This window comes from Gallus gallus, chromosome 2 (genome assembly GCF_016699485.2).
Source record: "Gallus gallus isolate bGalGal1 chromosome 2, bGalGal1.mat.broiler.GRCg7b, whole genome shotgun sequence".
Taxonomy (NCBI): Eukaryota; Metazoa; Chordata; class Aves; order Galliformes; family Phasianidae; genus Gallus; species Gallus gallus.
Window position 1 is genome coordinate 32,564,189 of NC_052533.1, and position 18,298 is coordinate 32,582,486.

Sequence of the window (18,298 nt, forward strand, 5' to 3'; positions counted from 1 at the left end):
ATGCGATTTTATTGGGCTAGGAAATCAAACCCCGAGCGGAGAAACTGCGTGCTTTAACTGTCTCTGGGATTGGCCGTGAATGCCGGTTAATTTTTAACCGGGAAAGGAAGCTTTCTCGCTAAACTTTCATTGCCCGTCAGCTCTCCGTCCGTCCCTCTCTCCCTGCCTGCCGCCCGTCCGTCCGTCCGTCTCCTCTCGGCTCGCGTTCCCCGCAGACAGACGGACGAACGAACAGACAAACAACCGGCAGAGCTTCCCTTCCCTTCGCTTTTCAGCGCTGCCTCCGTCGAGGCTCTGTCTGGCCGGCGGCGGTTGTCAGCGAGGCCCGCGTCAGTGGGAGTGCTTCACCTCAAGGTTATGGGTGATGTCCAAGCAATACAGAAGTTCAAAGCCAGCAAACAATGCGAAAACAGAATGTACTTTCTTCTCCCGATCGAGACTGGGGTCAACGCTCAAGATTCAGCCGCTCTTCCCAAAACACGCTCCCATCCCAGCCATTGTTTTGGTTTGGTCGTCGTCCTCCCCCCCCCCCCATCTATTTTCTCCCTGCAGCCCTCCCCCCGCCCCATCCCACCCCTCCCTGCCCTGGAGATCAAGGACAACCCCAGCCGGCCCATTTCCACGGCGCTGCCAGGCTCATGTTTTCTCGAAGGAGGCGACGGTTTTCTTAGGGCCCTCACCCTCCTGAGCGCGTCCACAGAGGGCTCGTCCTTCCCTTTTCCTTGAGGACGGGTCTCTAAACTGAGCCCCGAGCACTCCCAGCACCGCTTACGTTGCCACACGTGGCGGAGCACACTGCGGTGTCACATCCCGGTGTGACACGGGACCTCACTCCACAGGATAAGGACACGGCCTAACGCGGAGCCTTCTCCACGTTCCTTTCCTAACCAGCCCAGCCCGCTTGGTCACACCAGGGCGGAAGACTTAACAGCCGAGATCTACGAAAGGACGATCATTTCTCCCCAGATGACCCCACGAGGTCGTGAGGAGTTTCGGGTGCCAAAGCCACATCGGGCAAAGCGACATGCAGGAAGGCGACGCCAGAATGAAAAAGATAAAGTTTCCATCGTTTTTATTTGCCTTGTGCGCTGCTCCACTGTATACATGCAACCAAATACTTTCGCATATTAAAAGAAAAACGGTATATACACATAGTCGATACATACGGAAAACAGTGATGTCATATAAAGATACCGCGTTTGGTGAACCGTGACAAAGAACTTACATCCATTTGGTAAATGTATTCATCAAAAAACTTCCTCATCACCACTTTGTTGCACATGTAAAGAGACCCCACACCCTTCAGCCCCAAAGGAAGGGGGGAAAAAAAAGGATCAGGGAAAAAAAAAAAAAAAGGCATTCGAATAAAATAGGTCATGGGTTCCTCTTTTTATTATTTACAAGTCTTGTAAAACATCGCTCCTGTATGAAATATACATTCAGATATTCTCAACAGCAAATTACCTTAACGATAGAACTCCGTAGCCTTTGTAAACTGATATAGAATTTTAAATATTTTCCGTCTTTTTTTTCTCTCTTTTTCTTTTTTTAAATCGCTTTTTTATTTATTTTTTTTTATTATTTTTTCACGCTTTGGTTCCTGCAGGGAAATATATATATTTATAGATACTTAAAATAACTCCGAACAACTCTCCGTTCTTTGCATACGTCGGCTGGGCGACAAAGTAGAGCTCGTGACATTTAAAGTAGACGACAACAAAACGACCGTATTTACACTGTTTGGCTTCTGATTCGACTCCTCACTGGTCACCTTTACAAGAGCATGCGATTGAGTTATTTTAATGATCCAACGTTAGCGCATTGCACAACTCCAAGTTTCAATTAAGTGTTGTGTGGTATTTGCTAAACTGTCGTTCTCCACAGGTATTTCCTGAAGAAAGTTTGCGAGCCAGAAGCCGGGAGGTTCGTTTCCTCTCCTTATTTTTTTTTCTTTTAAAACGCTGAAATTCACACTTCTTTTTTTTTCCCCCCTTTGACGCTTTATTTTTAGCATTTAAATATGATTTGTCTCCGAAAAGATGGCAACGCGCAGGCCGTTGTCATAAATAAAACGAGAGCTAGTTACAACTGGAGAAATCTTCGCTTTGTTTTTCTTTTCTTTGCCTTTTCAGTGATTGTTTCCTTGCGATGTATGGCAAAATTTATACCTGATTTTTTTCTTTTTTAAGTAAATATTTCAGTCTTTCGGTTCTTTCTCTTCCCACCCCCTTCCCCGCTTCCTCCCACCCCAAAGGAAACACTATCGTACCCATCGCTACATCCACGTTACAACTGCTCGTGGTCGGCCTCGTGAAGGTGTAGGCACGTCGCCCCCCCCCCCCCCCCCCTCCCCTTTACTTCTCTCCCCCCTCCCTTAATTCCCCTTTCAAACCCATGGGCAATGGCGCACTGCCTCAACCACAGACGTTTTTCCTCCGGGAAGGAAGAGAGATCGTTTCCCAAAGTTTGCGTCCCGGCTGCGGCCGCTCGCGGTGCCGGTGCCCACGCCACGCTCCGAGGGGGCAGCGGGACACGGGGACACCCCCGTCCCCTCCCGGAGCCGCGGTGCCCGGGAAGGTGAGAGGCGTTGGGCCGGGCGCTCGGAGGTGACGCGCGCGGTGGAAATGGATGGACGCCACGTGTGGCAAAATCAAACCGATTCCAGTTGGTACGTAAATATATAGACAAAACAATAAACCGTCACGGAAGGTCCAGAGCAGATTTACATGTACGGAAAACCTCGGGTTCTTCGAGTCCCGTCAGATACACACCTCCTTCCTCCACGTAACCTCGTGGCTTGACCTTGTCAAGGGCGAAATCTGAATTTAATCTCGTCTTGAAAAACGCTACGAGTTTTAAAGTAGTGGATTAGCTGAGTAATATTGTAATCGGTCCCTGTTAATTTTTTTTTCTTTCATTCTTCTGTTTTGAAACCATATTTTTACTTGGCGGTCGGTCAGATTGAGCATTCGGGAGAGCTGGAGGCGTTTCTCTTTGTTTATGTAGACACTGAAGAAGAATTCCCTTTCTAGCTCTCTAATCTGATATTTGGTGTAGGGGCATCTCTTTTTACGGGTCCGTTGTCCACCTGTGGAGCGAGAAAAGGCAGAAGGGTTTGTCACGGCGGGGCCGGGGGGTGGGGGTGGGGGGGGACAGCGGGGCAAAGCACCTCGACACGGTACAACGCGCGTTGCGCCCGCTCCGCGACCGCCCTCGGCAGCCGCAGGGCCGAGCGCACGGAGGGCTGCGGGGAGCCGGGACCCACCGGGACGCCTCCGGCCCCGGGCAGGGCGGAACCCCGCCGGGCAGCGGGGCTGCGGCCTCGCTCCGAGGGAGGAAGGGGCGAGGGGCCGGGAGGAAGCCCCCGGAGGCGGCTCGGCCGGAGCCGGGCGCGCTGAGCGCGGGCAGCGGCCGCCCCCCGCCGCCCCCGCGGCAGCCGGGCACCCCGCGGGGCTCCGTTCCGCGCTCCGGAGGCCGAGAGCGACCGCACGGCCCCGGCAACGCGCGGCCCCGAGGCCGCGGCCGCCGCACGCTCCGCCGGCAGCTTTGTAAGCGCGCTCAGCCACCATCTCGGGGTGTTCTCCTCGCGCTTCGCCGCCGCGGTTTTAAAGTTCATTAAGCGCAATAGAAAAGGGCTCGAGGCTCGGGAGCCCTTCGCATTCAATCTAGCCGCTACCCCTTTAAAAACTTCCTTTTCTGGTACAGTTCATTGTCGAGGTATTTTTCCCCGAGCTGTATACTGGCGTTGCCTTTTAAAAAGCCCACATAAAAAAATCAGCCTTTGACAGATTGAATAACAATTGTAAGTAACAAACTGTTGGACAGAAGGCAACGCGTAATTGCCACAGCGCCCGAGTAAAATGGCTTCCTTTAGACAAAAAGGCCAGCTTTAGGTTAATTTGTTTCTTTTAATATATTGCTACAGTTCAGGCGGCTACTTTATCTGCTCGACGCGGCTCGAGCGCAATCGTTAAAGCGGCGATGGCTTTGAATGCGGCTCCTAACTAGGCTCCCGGTGCAACACATGGCTTTTATAAAATCACGGGATTACATCGGTATCAAAGGAGCCGGGATCGCCCTTCTCCGCCGAATTTACAGGCGCCCGACGCACGTTATTCTATTTTCGCGAGCCGACCGCAGAGCCCCCTTTTATGACGATTCCCGAAAAAAAAAAAAAAAAAGAGAGGAAAAAGAGGAAGGAGAAAGAAAATTTTTTAAAGGCATCCGTCGCCCGGTGGGTATTTCACGGCCAATTTCAGCACTAAACACGTGATCTCGCCTTTTATAACAAAGTTTTGTTGGGGGAAATCTAAAGGCCCTTCATAAACCTTATATGCTTATAAAACAGCATATAAAAATTTAACAGCGGCGGTGCGCTACATTTCCAAGTCCCTCTCCGAAAGCGCTCGGGCGCTGCCTTTATACGTACTGGAGCTGCCGGATTTCTCCTCATTGTTGCCGGAAGATGACTCGGGGCTGCTGCCGCTCTCCGGCCGCCTTCGCCTCTCCTTCCCCGCCGCCGCCGCCGCCCCGCCGCAGCCGCCCTCCGAACTTGAAGTTGCCGCCGTCGCCCCGGCGGCCGCGGGCGCCTTCTCGCCGCTCTTGTCCGGCGGATAGTCCGCGGAGGACGGGTTCTCCGCCGTGCCGTACGCCGTCTCGAAAAACTGGTCGAAAGCCTGCGGCAGGACCCCGTTCCTGCCCACCGTGCTATAGAAATTGGAGGAGACGTTGGCGCTGGGGTGGTGGTAGACGTTCGCGGTGCTTTTGCCGAACACCTCGCCCATGCTGGCGGTGGTGGTGGAAGGCAAGCAGTCTCTGTGCATGATCTCCTCTGCGGAGTAGCAGTGGGGCAGGTTGTTCCGGGGGTGCCATTTACTGGAGGGATCAATGGCATATTCCCTGAAGGTCACTTCTCTCACGGGTTGGACCTGGGGCAGGTTGGAGGAGTAGGAGTATGTCATAGGGCGAGAAGACGGGGTCTGGGGCAGAAAAGAAGGGAGGCTGGAGAAATCAGGACCCGAGACGTAGTACGTACAACTTGGCAAATACATGTTAGAGGAACAAGGAACACGCTCATCAAAATCCATCATTAGGGCTACCTCGGCTTCTCCGCATTAGCTGAGCTTAACATGATTCTCTAGCGCAGCTGCCCCTTTGAAGCAGATCCGTGAAGTAAGAAATTGGGAGACGTAAGCTGACGTGGAGAGCCTCCGGCCTCGGCGGGGAGGTGCGGCCACGTGACGCGCCGTGCAAATTGACAAGCGGCGGCTGCGGGCCCGCGCCTCTTTGTAGCCATCTCGGGGGAAGCAACAGATCGGCGCGGCGCGGCGCGGCCCCGCACCGCACGGCCCCGCGCAGCACCGCACCGCACGGCCCCGCACCCGCACCCGCACCGCGCGGCCCCGCGCCGCCCGCCCCCGCCGCCCGCCCGGCCCGGCGCAGCACCGCGCAGCAGCGCGCAGGTTGGCCCCGGTACAGTGCAGGACACAAAGGCGCCGCTCGGCACTGCCCCACACTTAGCGCCCGGCCCCTCGCACCCCCTGGCTCTGCAGCACTTAGCAATGCCCACAGGGCTAGGTGAGAGCTCTCTGTTTGTTTGTTCGCTTGCTGGGGTGTGTGGCGGCTCGTTGGCAGGCTCCGAAAGGAAGGGAGCAGGAGAAACGAAGCAACGACTCCTTCTAGAAAGCCGCTTCCTAGCAGGAAGCGCTCCTTGGGAAAGCGGTCAGTCTAGGGTTGATGGCTTCCCTCACTTTCATCTTTTTCCTTTTATTTTTATTTTTTTACATTTGCCTTGATTGGGTCTTTAGGTTCACCCCATCCCACCCCCCTCCCCCCCCCCCCCCACCAAAAAAAAAAAATTATATATATTTAAAGCCCCCTCGCCCTGCAGGTTTTTGCTGGAAACCTTCCTAGCAAGAATGTGCCAGGGTCAAGTCTGCACTGATTTTCATGGTGAATAGATTACATGCTTGCATTCATGTTCACTTCCGAAGCGCTTAGTGTCTTCCTTCCCTCCCTTACATATTAACCTCAAATACCCCGTGCGGCTCCAGCCAAGCCTCACCAGAGGTACTTAGCAATATTGGATTCCCAGAACGCAGGTTCGCTTTCCTCACCGCCGCCCCCGCCTCCCCGAGCCGTCGCCTGCCTATTTGCCACGCCAGAAAAGCCCTTTAAACTGCGGAGCTCTGGGCTAAAAAGTGTTTGCTGATCTCTTCGCCTCCGCACCGCCGCTAAACGCTCGGGAAACCGGTGGACGTAGGGCTGCCCCGCCTCGACAAATACTCCGGCTTTAATTGCCAGAAGCCCAGTTAAAATTATTTGACGTACTGTTAACCCCTAGGAACGAACTCGCCGTCCCGAGATCCTTTCCTTTCTGCCTCGTACCGTCGCCGAAGTCTGAGACCCGGGGAGACCTATTTTAAAAACGTGGTTAAACTTTTACTATTGTTGCATGAAAGGGATGATATAGAAAGCGGATCGCGCGGGGCAGAGACTAAAAAGTACTTCTCTGCCAATAAAAATGCACACCCCACCGAACGAGCGCAGCCAAAGAAAACAGAGAAATACGCCAAAGAACACAGCACCTTTCGAGGCACGGACATCCCTCGGCTGTTGGGAAAAGAAATGTTTTTTTGCTGTGCTGATGCTCGATTTCAGAAAAGAAATATTTGGCTTCCGGACGGATTTAATCATAACAGAAAAACAGAGAGGCAAAAGGCTGTGTGGTGGTGTCGGTGCTCTGCTGAAATCACGCGGAGCTCGAGGGCTGCGCCCCCGTGGGCAGGGGAGGCTGATGGAAAGGGGACCGAAATGCTGCAGGGATAATATTTGGATTCCCCCCCCCTGCCCCCCCCCTTTCCTCTGCAGCGCCGTGGAAGTATTTATACGTCCGGAGAAAGTTCTATAGTAAATTCGGGAGATCTTCGCTATTTGAATATCAACGTCGATTTGTTTATTTATTGCTCGGCTTATCGTACCAGACTCCGTAACAAATCTAATCATGGTGCTCGCAGGAAAAGAAAATATTCTCATTATGTATTTTCCCTCCATTATAGTTAACTGTTACATTTGAATTCGAGCTGTAAATTCAATATTATCAAGTAATTACTTTGTGGCGGAGTAAACTAATTTATTAGCATTAATGTTTATACGCCTTTTTCTTATTTTACAAGGGTTACCGTTCACAAATCAAACGCTCCGGACGTATCCCCGTAATGAACCCTCTATTTTGGTTTGCTGCGAGAACTTCTTATGCTCGCTGCGTGTCTGCGAGCTGAACTTGAAATTAGCGAATTAATCTTCAGGCTTGACGTGTTTGCTAGAAAGTGGATGGAAAGGGATCGCATGTCGTCAAAACCGCTAGCAGAAGACTGCATTGTCGTTTGGGGATTGTAAAAGCGCTTGGGGATTCTCCCTCTCCCTCTCTCCCCCCTCCTCTAACTTGGGGTAGGGGGGGGGTGCAAGGGCTCTGGTTGGCTTTTTCTTTAACGCTCCCAGCCGCGCTCGCGTCTCGTTTCTCCCCCAGTGCTTCGGTTGGGTAGGGGGGGGTTGAGGGGTGGGAGCCCTCTTTGCGCGCCCAGCACGGACTGTGCCCCCCCCGTCCCCCCGAGCTGCCGCCCCTCCCCGCGCACAGAGAGGCAGCGTTGGGATTTCGGTGACTTTGAGATAACAAAGGCGCCACCATTGCAGAGCCTCGCCCCGCCTCTGGGTGATGGCAAACAAATTCTTGCACTTGTATTAGGGCTTTTAAGGCTATAATTGAACGCGGCGCGTCTAGGAGAACCGAAAACAGTTCTAGACTGACCTGCGGTTTTATAGCACTTTGGCAGTCAACTTCAGCTTGTGTCAGAGCAGACACGACAGGGCTGCCCGGCCCCGGGACGCCACCTACTTGGCCCGGCTGAGGCCCCCCCCGCACTCACCCCATGGCAGAGCTGGGGCAGCGCTGGCACAAGGCTGGACGTGCCCGAGGTCGGGGCAGCTTCTGCACACAAAGGGAAATCGAGGCAAGGGGGAGGTGTGTGTGTGTGGGGAGGGGTGGGCTACGGGGGGGAGGCTGCAGCCCGGCCACCCCCTGCGAACCGGGCGCGTGTGTGCGCGGGCACAGCGCGCACACGTGCGGCCCCGATGCCTACTTTGAGAGCGCTCCTCCCCGCTGCTCGCTCCCAGAAGTAAAAAATAAGAAGAAGACTAAAAACCCAACACCCGCTCAAGCAGCACGTTGGTTCCATCCAGTTTTCGAGGCGGGGGGGACCCCAAAACGCCTCTCCCAGCAATCGGGAATGTTCAGGGGAAGGCAGGGAGCGAGAAAACGCGCCCGGCACGGACTGTTCTCTGCTTTATTTGCTGTTAAGTGAAACAGAGATAATGTTCGCTTAAAGCCCCGGAATGTGTGGGTAATTGCAGGGAGCCTGCTGTTAGGTTGCTGCGCTCAGCACAATTATCAATGTCGATTATTTGGTCTAACGTTGAATTGCTCTTTTAATACAGTAATTGGGACTTCCGCGTCGAGGAAGGGGGAAAATCGAGCCTTCCCTTTCCTAAGCCCGACGAAAACAACATCAACAAAGGGAGGCATTGCGTTTGGAGAAGCAAAATGCATTCGTTCCGCCTCCCCGAGTATTTCGGCCGGATTAGGGAGGCTCAAAACGCTGCGAATTTTGCAGCTCTGCTGCTGCAGAACGTTTTGCAAAGGACGGACGTGGCCAAGAGGCGGAGAGGCTGGGAGCACGGTCACCCGGTTAGCTAAGCTAAACAAAGCGGGGGAAAGCTACAGCTCTTCTTTGGAGGAATATAAACAGAGCCGGGACGCCTCGATAGCGCGGCTCTATGTATACACATCGCGTGCAAAGGGGACTGTTTAACTTACTACCGCTGTTCTCCGAAAGGTCAAGTTCTATAGTATCCAAATTGTTGTCCTTTTTTTTCCCCTTTCTTTCTTTCTTTCTTTCTTTCCTTATTTATTTATTTATTTATTTTCTCGGCTCTGTTTCGCTTTAAAAATACGGTAAGCCGAGCGTTTACCTTGCCGGTAGGGTGGGTGCCTGCAATTAACAGCCAGCAACGTGTGCTAAAAGGCATTCGTTGTCGGGTAGAGCTAATTGAAATACTCCCGACTGCTGCTTCGAGTCTCGTAGGCTCCCTCCGCGGAGGCACGGCGGGGTTCGCTCCGACTCTGCCACGGGAAAGTAGCTCAGGAATGGGGGAAGCGCTTTGTAAACGTGCGGGCTGATGACAGCGTGCAAAGTCTTATTAGAAAAATGTAGGATGGGGGAATTCACGGCTCTCTTGCCACATCCCCCCGCCCTCTTTTCCAATGAAAATAATGCCAGAAGGCGATAATTCTTCTCAAAATTGGCCAGGAATGCAGCTTCAGAAAAGCGTGGTTATTGTTTGGATTTAAAGTATTTGGAGCTCAGAAGGTCTTAACCGGCGTTTGCGCTTTTCTGTTTGCCTTTTGTCTGTTAGGGAAAGGAGCTGCACTCACCCGTCTATTAAAATCAAACCAAAACACCGCCGTCACCAACAAAAACCTGAATTCATCGCCTTTAACGCCGCGATGGAGGGAAGTGCTGCATTACTTAGATATGATTTTTCAAGATATGGTTTACCCCACAGTCTGAAGTGATTTCTGATAGCGGCGAGAGGGAGGGAAGCCCCATGCTGTGACACAGAGCAGCTATTTGTGTCCCGAACCCGAGCGGTACGGTTGGGATTTTGCTTAGGGAACCGCAGCCTACGTGGAACGAGAAAGGGCAGAGGTAAACGGGCCCCGAGGCAAGGTGATTCTGCCCTGTTTGTTGCATTTAATCTCACCGCGTTCTTTAGGAGACGTGAACTTCTCGAAGGGCTGTATTCATCTGGGCGTAGAAAAATTCAGGTTGATTTTTAATATCAGTTACCGAGATTCTTTCCTTTGCTCTGTCACGCTCTCCTTTTAGAGATGGGGAAAGTTGCAGGGAGGTATTTTTTCCACCTCTCGGCTTGAGCTCCGGACCTAAACGGATCTGCCCGTCTCCGGCCACCGAGCACGATATTTTGCATCCCTTTACGAGGATGGACCTCTCCTTCTGAACTCACCCTGACTCCTATCGTTTCAGCAAGCACAAACACTGAGCGCAGTTTTCAGAACGGGAAGCTTATTCCGGCAAGAACGCTTTCCTTTCCCGAGAACTATTTTCTTGCCCTTTTGCAGCCGAACGATTTGCTGTCGTCATGCACACACATCTTTACAAGCGCGGAGGGTTTCTCATCGCCGTGTGCCCCACAGCCCGCCTCCCCAGCATTGTGCCCCCCCCCCCCCCCCCGTCTCTCTGAAGACCCTCTAAAATTTAGGTTATGTTTACTGCTCGCTGTTTGCTTCCGATAGACAATACAGGCAGATTTGGCAACAAAGAGGGCGTAAGGAGGCACTATCGTAGACGGTCAAGTATTTCGGAGTTTGATTGACTGGGGATGCCGCCGCCACTGTCTCCTTTTCCGCACTTGAAAGCTCTGCGAGACCTTCTCGACCGGTGAAAAGGCACAACCGGTCTTTCCTCCCCCTGTGGAGCCAACTACAGGTGCAGGAGTGCTCTGACAAAGTAAAAACGGGGTGCTGGGAGGGCTGTCCGCACCGAGCGGCGGGCTCGAGAACGAGCCCTAAAGCCAACTCCCCCCGTTATCTCCCCCCGGCACCGAACCCAGCCTCTTCCCACCGGTTCCCACCTAAATCCACAATAAAAACCGGGACGTCGGCGCCGGGGGCGGCCGGCAGCTTCCATTCACCTTTCACGCCCAACGGTTTTACGTGGGATTAATCCGAGCGTTTACCGAACGTCCCCAGCGAGCCCTGGGAAGTGCGGGGCTGTCACACAACGCGGAGATCCCCGCACACGGCCACAGCCCGGCGGTGTTTCCCGTGCACAGTTCCCCTACAGCCCGAAACGCCGCTTCCCGACTCATAGGGAGGGGGGAAAAAAAAAGTCCTCCCAAACATTCCCACGTCGCCTTACATTTAAAAGTATCGCTACAACGGATGCCTTGAACTTGACCTTAGATTTGTTAATCCAGGAAATATATTCGGCGAGAGAACACACACAAAAAAAAGCCAGCCGCGGTGCCTCTGACAAACGGCAATCCTTCTCCTTCCCAGAGAACAACACACGCCAAATACGAGCTGTGCATAACGTGCCCTCCTCATCAGGAGCAGAAAACTACAGAGCTCGAAATGCCTCAACGCCGGGACGCGCTGCTCGCAGTCACACCGTTCCGTGATGCCGCGGTGCAACGTTACCGCAATCGGTACAGCAGTTCGAGTCGAGGTAATCGACCGGGATTCTCAGCTGCATTGAATTTGATAGGATATGAGGCTTTCTCTAACGCACGCTGGTTTTTAACAGTGATTTATAAAGTTGCTGGGTCGCTTTTTGTTTTTGTTTTTTTTTTCCCCCTTATATTTTTTGCCCAACTCGCCAAGAAACACAGAGGATTTTACTGTACCGCACCGCTAACTTTATGGGAAAGGTTTTTTCACATATCGTGAAGCCCACCGGAGTAAGAACGCTTCTTCCTCGAGGACAGTTCAGGGGGCGGGCACAGGAAGTATCCCAGTGCCGGGGCTGTCAAATCAACGACTTGAAAGCCCGACCTTCATATTTTGCTGGCTTCTCGGAGCTGCGTTATAATGGAGGTACCTGCAGTTGGATAACGATCTTCAGCAATCTATTGCTCTAAAACGAGCTGAAAACGCTCCTTCGGTTCCTCACGGAGCCGTTTTGTCCCGCACAGCCAAGCGGGGTCTGTGCAAGTCTGCTCTCTGACTGTCCTCCCCTCTGTCACGCAAAGACACCCGCACGGGCAGAGCTCCCTCTGAGCCCAACATGGCTGCTCCGGGCAATGCGGACTGAGCTCCCGCACCCGGTGCCGCACCGCAGCGCTGCGTGCAGAGCCGATCCGAGAGCGCAGCGCGGAGCCGGGGCCGCTCCGGCATTGCCGTGCGCATCCTTCCCCTTTCGCTTTACTCCCCATCTTCAAGCGCTCGCACGACGCGGTGTTTCCATTTTGCAAAACCCGTCGTATTTCAGTGGTAGGCAACCGCTGGCCGCAGCCGGAGCTCATCCAAGATGGCCTTGTATTCAAATCTATCATTTTTTTATGCGTGCCCGAGGGCACGCCGAGGTGTAAGAGCGGAGCATGGCAAACACCCGAGCAGTAATCGAAAATTACCGCTAACCCAAGCCGAAAGCCGAGGCCAATTTATGCTATCAGGAATAAATACACTCGCGTTGCCCAATGTGTTCAGCCCAGAGCGGCTCCGACGCCCTCGGATCGCCGTAAGCCGGCAGGTTGCAGCGCCCGGCCCTCGTTTCCTTCCCCAGACACATGCCCAAGCCCTGGCCACCAGCAGACAGGTTAACCCGCCTCTCACATCCTTCCCCGCATCATCCCACACAGAGCGTCCGACCCTCCTCCCCGTCTCATCAAAGAGTACGATCATTTCAGAGGCGACCACGCACAGACGACCGGGGATAAATAACAGCCGGGAGCCGCTTCGCAGAGCTGCCCGACCCAACGCTACCGGCGTACAAAGCCCAGAGAGCCGCAGCCCCGACTGCGAGCCCTCCCGCACCCTGCGCTCTGCCCCAGCTCTCCTGGCCCCCCAGCCTGTCGGGAGCCTTCCCTTCTTCCACCTATGCTGAGCTGCGAAGCGGCAGCTCTGGGAAAGGTGGAGCCGGCCGGGGAAAAGAGCTTACATTTAGGGAGCGGCTCCCCGTGCCTATCAGCATCACCCCGCAGCCTCCGCACCCCTCTGCCCGTGAGCGTGGGACGCACGGAGCCGGGCGGGTGGGTGGGCGCGGGGGCAGCGGGCCCCTACGAAACCCTCCGCAAAGGCCTTCCGAGTCACGCACGGGGGCCGTGCGGGTGGGTTTGTAGTTGGCTTCGTGGCTTCGTTCACCACCGAGCACGGGGAGAGGACAAACATTGACTTCCAGGAAGAGCAGGAAAATCTTACCGCGGCATCCCGACGTGTCTCTCCTGTGCAAAGAGCAATCCCCGCGGAGGCTGACAGCGAGGATCCTACGCTGGGCTGGAGACCTCCGCAGCAGCGAGGATGGAGCGCACATTTTTGGTTTCCTTCCCTACCGCTTAAATATCCCCGGTCCGCAAAACGTTCCTTCTCGCTCTCCCATTGATTCGGGTCTCTGTTGCTTTGGGTTTATATACGTATCTTTTATTTTGTTGCTCTAGTTGCTGTTTGCCTGCCTTTGAACGAAGAGAAGTGTAGCCATTAGGGCACAGCGTCCTTCCTGCCAGCTCCGGGCTGATTGCAAAACGCAGCGATACCACGGGCTAATTAGGATCGTTGCCGTTATTATCACTGCCGTCAGAGCTGTTTATTTGCCCTCTCTCTGTCTCTCTCGGTCCCCTACGCTTTCCGATGTCGATTTGCACACACACAGGGTGACGGCAGGAGGCTAAAACGCTGTCTAATTCCATCGAATCCCACCGCAAGAGAAGGAGAGGGGGGAAAAAAGAAAAGAGAGAGAGAGAAAAAAAAAAAGTCCGAGTGTTTTTGATCACGGGACACCCGTCCGTTCCTCCCCAGTACACCCCGGGTCACAGTACAGTAATGACCGTGGGTTGCGCGCTGTAGGACTTGACCTTTCCTACGTAGCAGAGGGCGCTTTTCTCCTCGCCACGGGGAGGGGAGGGCGGGGGAGCGCGGGAGGAAGGGAGATGCTCTCTTTGGGGATGTTTAATCACAATTCAGATCTAGGAGCGGGCAAAGCCTCCTGCCTTTCAGCACGCCATGTTGAAGCCATTCACTGGAGCAAAAAAAAAAAAAAGAAAAGAAAAAAAAGAAAAAGAAAAAAGAAAAAAAGAAAGAAAGGAAAAAAAAAAAGAATGGAAGAAAAAAAAAAGAAAATCTTTTTTTTTTCCTTCTTTTTTTTTTTTTTTTCGAAGGGGGGTGGAGGGGGGGGGGGGCGGGGGGGGGAGGCCGGAGGGAGGAGGGAGGGAGGAGGGAGGGAGGAAAGACTTAATGAACATTTGCATTTCGTCCCCTAAGTTCATGAATCAACTGCATTCACGGGGGAGGGGGCCCGGCCGTGAGGCGGGGGCAGAGAAGGGCCCGCGGTGCGGTTAAAGCCCGGCGGGCGGCACCCACCGCCCCACGGCCCCTCCGCGACACGCGGGGCGCCCCTATAGACCCCCTCTTCTCCCTCGGTTCCCTCACCGGCCGGGGACGCACGAAGCCATCTCTCCGAATCATCATGAAAGCGCATTAAAACGCATTTAAAAAAAAAACCCAAAAACTTATGAATGGCAACAGCCGGCCTTTTAGCGCCTGCCAGATCATTTTAGGGTTTTTTTTTTTTTTTCGTATTATACGCTGTCTTGCTTTTATCGCTCACACTGCCCACGGAGAACGCTGAAATGCGCGAGGAGTGGGGTTTCATTTAAACGTTTGTCATTCCCCCCCCCTAAACTTTATAGGTAAAGGCCGAGATGCTTTCCCGGCCGTTCGTATAGCAAATAAAGCCCCCGCTCTGGAAGCACGGGGCGATTTTATTTCGAATACTTCGGTGCCGAGCACCGTATTTGCCCCCTTCTCTTCAGAAGGGCTCCTCGTTCTTGAGCGGAAGTCCTTCTGAGATAAAGAAGGCGGAAAAAGAGATCATCTTCGCAGTTCTCCTTCTCTTCCTTTTCTTCTTCTTTTATGTTCTTTTTTTTTTTTTTTTTTTTTTTTCGGAAATATGCTCCTGTCAGGGTTTATTTCCCCCAGCAAACCACCTTCGCTCCTGCCAAGAGCTCGAGGAGCGGGGAGATTAAATAGGGATTCTTTTCTCGATGGGAAAAAAAGAAATAGGAGGCAAAACATTCGCTGTGCCCTCCGCATCACAGCCGTAGGGCCACTTCTGTCCATGGGAATCCCCAATTATAGGGATCGCGGACGCCAAGAGCTGGCTGATAATACGCCGAGAAGACCCGACCCTCGCAATTCGAGTATCGGCCTCCGAAACTTGCGAGAATCACTTGAAGTGAAAGTGAAGTCATTAAAAGTAAACCTTGAATTGCATTTCGCGTTTTACACCGGGAGTGAAATATCGCCCTGACGCTGCCCTTTCGATAAGGGCGCTCAATGCAGAGCAGCAATGCGCTTCTCTGTCCCTCGGTGTCCCTCCGCACATCGACTTCTACGGGCAACGGTTGTATTCGTGGGGGAGCCGAGGAAATATTGGGTCTGTGCGCGGTTGGATTTCTGATTCTGCGTTTGTTTTGTTTTCAAATCCCTCTTCCTGTATATGTGGATATTCTTCCATGCCTTTGACTAAACCCCTCTCTCGCCTACCTCCGCACAACCAGGCGGGACGATGAGCTCCCCACCACCGTCTTCAAACGTCGCCGGTAACGCGAGGAATATAAATCCTAATTCCTTCCGAGCCGCGTATGCGGACGGACGTCGTGAAGCGATGCGTCGCGGGGCTTAATTATTTTCGATGACCAATATTTTCTTATTTAACGTATTAAGGATGTATTTCAGGACGCTGGCGGCGGATCGGTGAGAGGGGAATACGTACTACAACGGCAATTTGTACTTGAAAATGTATGTGCCAACAGCTTTTGGACGGTAAATGAAGGCAATAAATAACACGAACACACACACACACACACACACCTCCGCCCGAGGCCCCGAATACGCGGCGGAGGGACGGGGCGACGGCTGCGGGCTGCGGGCAGAGGTGGGACGGGGCAGCGGTGTTTTACACGCTTTCCCACGAGCCCCGCACACGAGCGATCCCCGCGGCTCGGCGCACCGCCCGCTGCCCCGCCGTCCCGGCCGTCACTCACCTGAGCGAGCCGCCGAGCTCCGGGGCAGCGTCCCGCAGCCCGAGGGGAGGCGGCGGGGTCACCGCAGCCCCGCGGGGACGCACCGGGCCCGGGGATGCTCCGCGCCGCCGCCCGCGGGTCTGATCCTGCGGCCGGGCCGTGCGCTGCGAGGGGAAACGCTACCGCTCCGCTGCTCCTGCAGCGCTCGGGCTGCCTCACACGGGAGCGGGGGTCCGGTCCAAAATGTCACCTTACTCCTGCCAGCGGTCGCAAGTCAAGCGCTCCCCTTTTTACTCTGTGAAATATATCTGCGGCGCAGCTATTTGAACGGTAGTGGGAATTTGAGTTCGCTAATCCACGGTCTAGAAATGCTTAGCAGATTTGAACGGTAAGCACTGCAGTGTGAAAATGTAATCTCCGAGCGGTAGCTCCGATTCAAAGTTACTTCCCCCCCCCCTCTTTTTTTCCCCTTTCTTTAATTTTTTTCCCCCTTTTTTTCTTTTTCCTTAAGCTGTTATTGTGCTAAAGTCGGCCATATTCTCGTTGAGCTTTTCTTTCAAGGTCTCTTGAATTCTATCGCTCTGGGGCACGGTGTGAAAAGAAAAGCTCTTGTCTCGGATACACAACCGCCGCGGCTTCGAGTCGTGCGTATCGCCTTCAGTTCCGACCTGAAATACATGCAATTTGCGGCGTGTCTCATGCCATAATTACACAGGTTGCGAAATATAACGGGAATAAATAGAATTATCCTCTCGGATCGAGAACAAGTGCAATTCACAAGTGTCTTTCTCCAGGCCGTTCGGTTCCTTTAGGAGAAAGCTTTGCAATGAGCTTTCCTGTCTGCTGCCTGTCTCAGGTATCTGCCTGCTGGCTGCAGGTATGCTCTGTGCGAACGGCTATCGTCAGACCTTTGTGCATGGTGCGACTGAGGAGAGCCCATTCCCAGGGTCCTAACAGCCCCAGCACGGTATTTTTGCTGAGCTTTCCGACTGAAAATCGGCCCGGGGTCGGGCAGGCCGCCGCACTTCACTGGGGCCGTGGATGCTGCTGGCATCCCAGCCGGTCTCCCCTCGGCCCTGGCAGCCACAGGCCCCGTAGCTCCGTGGCCTCCGCTCCCTCTCAGCCTTGCCATGGGGACTGCCTCAAGTCCCCTCCCGGGATAACGTTGTCACCCCAAAACTGAGCACGGTGGCGAGACCCGCAGACCACATGGCCTTTCCTGCGTTGGGGTTGGGAAAACCTCACTCGGAGAGTTCCCAAACATCCCCCGCGTGGGTGCCTCGACGTTCTCATGTTGCAATGCTGTGGGGTACCCCAGGCCTGGCACCACCCGGGCCATCCCCGTACAACCCAGGCCCTGCGATTCCGACAGGCCTCGAGCACGGCGACTTCCCGGAAAACAGAGAGCTTTCCTGCAGGTACTTTCCGTGTAAGTTATGGCACAGATGCGTTACGCTCCAGCCCGAGCGCCAGCGAGCCCTCGGCAGAGGTACGGCCCTTTGAATTTCAGAAATGTAAGTCTAGAAGTCTGCACTGCGAGCGGCATCCGATACCCTCTAAACGTACCGTAAAGGTTCCTCGATAACTCTAATTAGAGCTGCAGACCACCGAAGGAGACAGGAGGCGAAAGCGGCTCTGCCTTTGTACCCGACCGAACCCGCGGCGCTGCGGCCCCGCGCACCGCTCAGCACTCCGCGCAACGCACGGCCACCGATTTTCAACGCCGGGCCGGGCCTGCCGCTCCCCCGCCGCCTCCAGAGAAGGCAGAGCCGAACACGACTGCTGCGCCTTCTTTCTCCCGCCCTCACGCACCGCAGACGAGAAGACATACGCGAGCACGGAGACGCGGAGGGCCGACGCTGAGCGCGGTGCCGCGCGGTCGCAACCCGCCCGGGGGATGCTGCGCGGGCGCGGCCAGGTGCGGGCGCGGCGCGGCCACGAGGTGGCGCCATCGTCCCGCGAATGGCGGCGGCGGCCGCGGCGGCGGCGCTGGGAGCTGTCAAAAGTCAAGGTCACAAATCGGCTTTTTTCCCCTCAAGGTCAAGGTTTGGGCCTATCCCCTACCCGGCCTCGCCGCAGTGCCCCCACCTTCCCCTCCTCCGCCGCCCCCGCGGCCCCAGGGCTGCTCAACGGCTTCCATTTCCCGGAGCGGGCCGCGTTGCGGTGCTGGTGCCATCCTCCTCTTCCTCCCCCGGCCCCAAACCCTCTGCAAAGCTCTCCCGAACATCACTGAACATCCCTAGGAACGCTGGCTACCGGGCGGGCCTGCTCGCACAGAAACACCCTCCATCTCTATAACCAAATAGAATAGCCACCGATGCACCTCTACGCGCACGCACACATAGATATAGACACACATATATATAAGCTACACAACGGAAGGCACCAATATTACAATCCCACGACAGGTCATACCTTATATTTGTTTACTTTCTTACGGAATGCACGTAGGTATGGAAAAATAAAGAGTGTTTCTTCCAGC

The 18,298-nt window shown here is 54.4% G+C and overlaps 1 protein-coding gene and 1 long non-coding RNA gene across 4 annotated transcripts; one reads left to right on the top strand and one right to left on the bottom strand.

Annotated features, from left to right (window-relative positions):
* Positions 1-1,055: 1,055 nt before the first annotated feature.
* HOXA11 (homeobox A11) lies at positions 1,056-13,644 on the bottom strand. 3 transcript variants are annotated; one of them, XM_040675298.2, is made up of 3 exons: positions 12,998-13,644; positions 4,430-4,979; positions 1,056-3,088 (listed from the first exon to the last, which is right to left on the bottom strand). In XM_040675298.2, the coding sequence occupies exons 2-3, from the start codon at positions 4,959-4,961 to the stop codon at positions 2,856-2,858; spliced, it is 765 nt and encodes a 254-aa protein (XP_040531232.1). In that variant the 5' UTR covers positions 4,962-4,979; positions 12,998-13,644; the 3' UTR covers positions 1,056-2,855. The 3 variants fall into 3 exon arrangements, with proteins under 3 accessions (XP_040531232.1, XP_040531227.1, NP_989950.1); XM_040675293.2 differs by lacking the exon at positions 12,998-13,644 and adding an exon at positions 5,036-5,153 and having other exon boundaries at positions 4,430-4,928; NM_204619.2 differs by lacking the exon at positions 12,998-13,644 and having other exon boundaries at positions 4,430-5,153.
* On the top strand, positions 5,472-7,141 carry LOC107052544. Its single transcript, XR_005856306.2, has 2 exons — positions 5,472-5,577; positions 6,095-7,141. It is a non-coding gene; the product is annotated as an uncharacterized LOC107052544 (long non-coding RNA).
* Positions 13,645-18,298: the final 4,654 nt, after the last annotated feature.

Coding starts and splice junctions, on each gene's coding strand:
- HOXA11 (NM_204619.2), bottom strand. CDS start 5,090: ATGATGGATTTTGATGAGCGTGTTCCTTGTTCCTCTAACATGTATTTG. Junction 3,089..4,429: donor GGAGAAATCCGGCAGCTCCA/GTACGTATAAAG, acceptor CTCGCTCCACAG/GTGGACAACGGACCCGTAAA.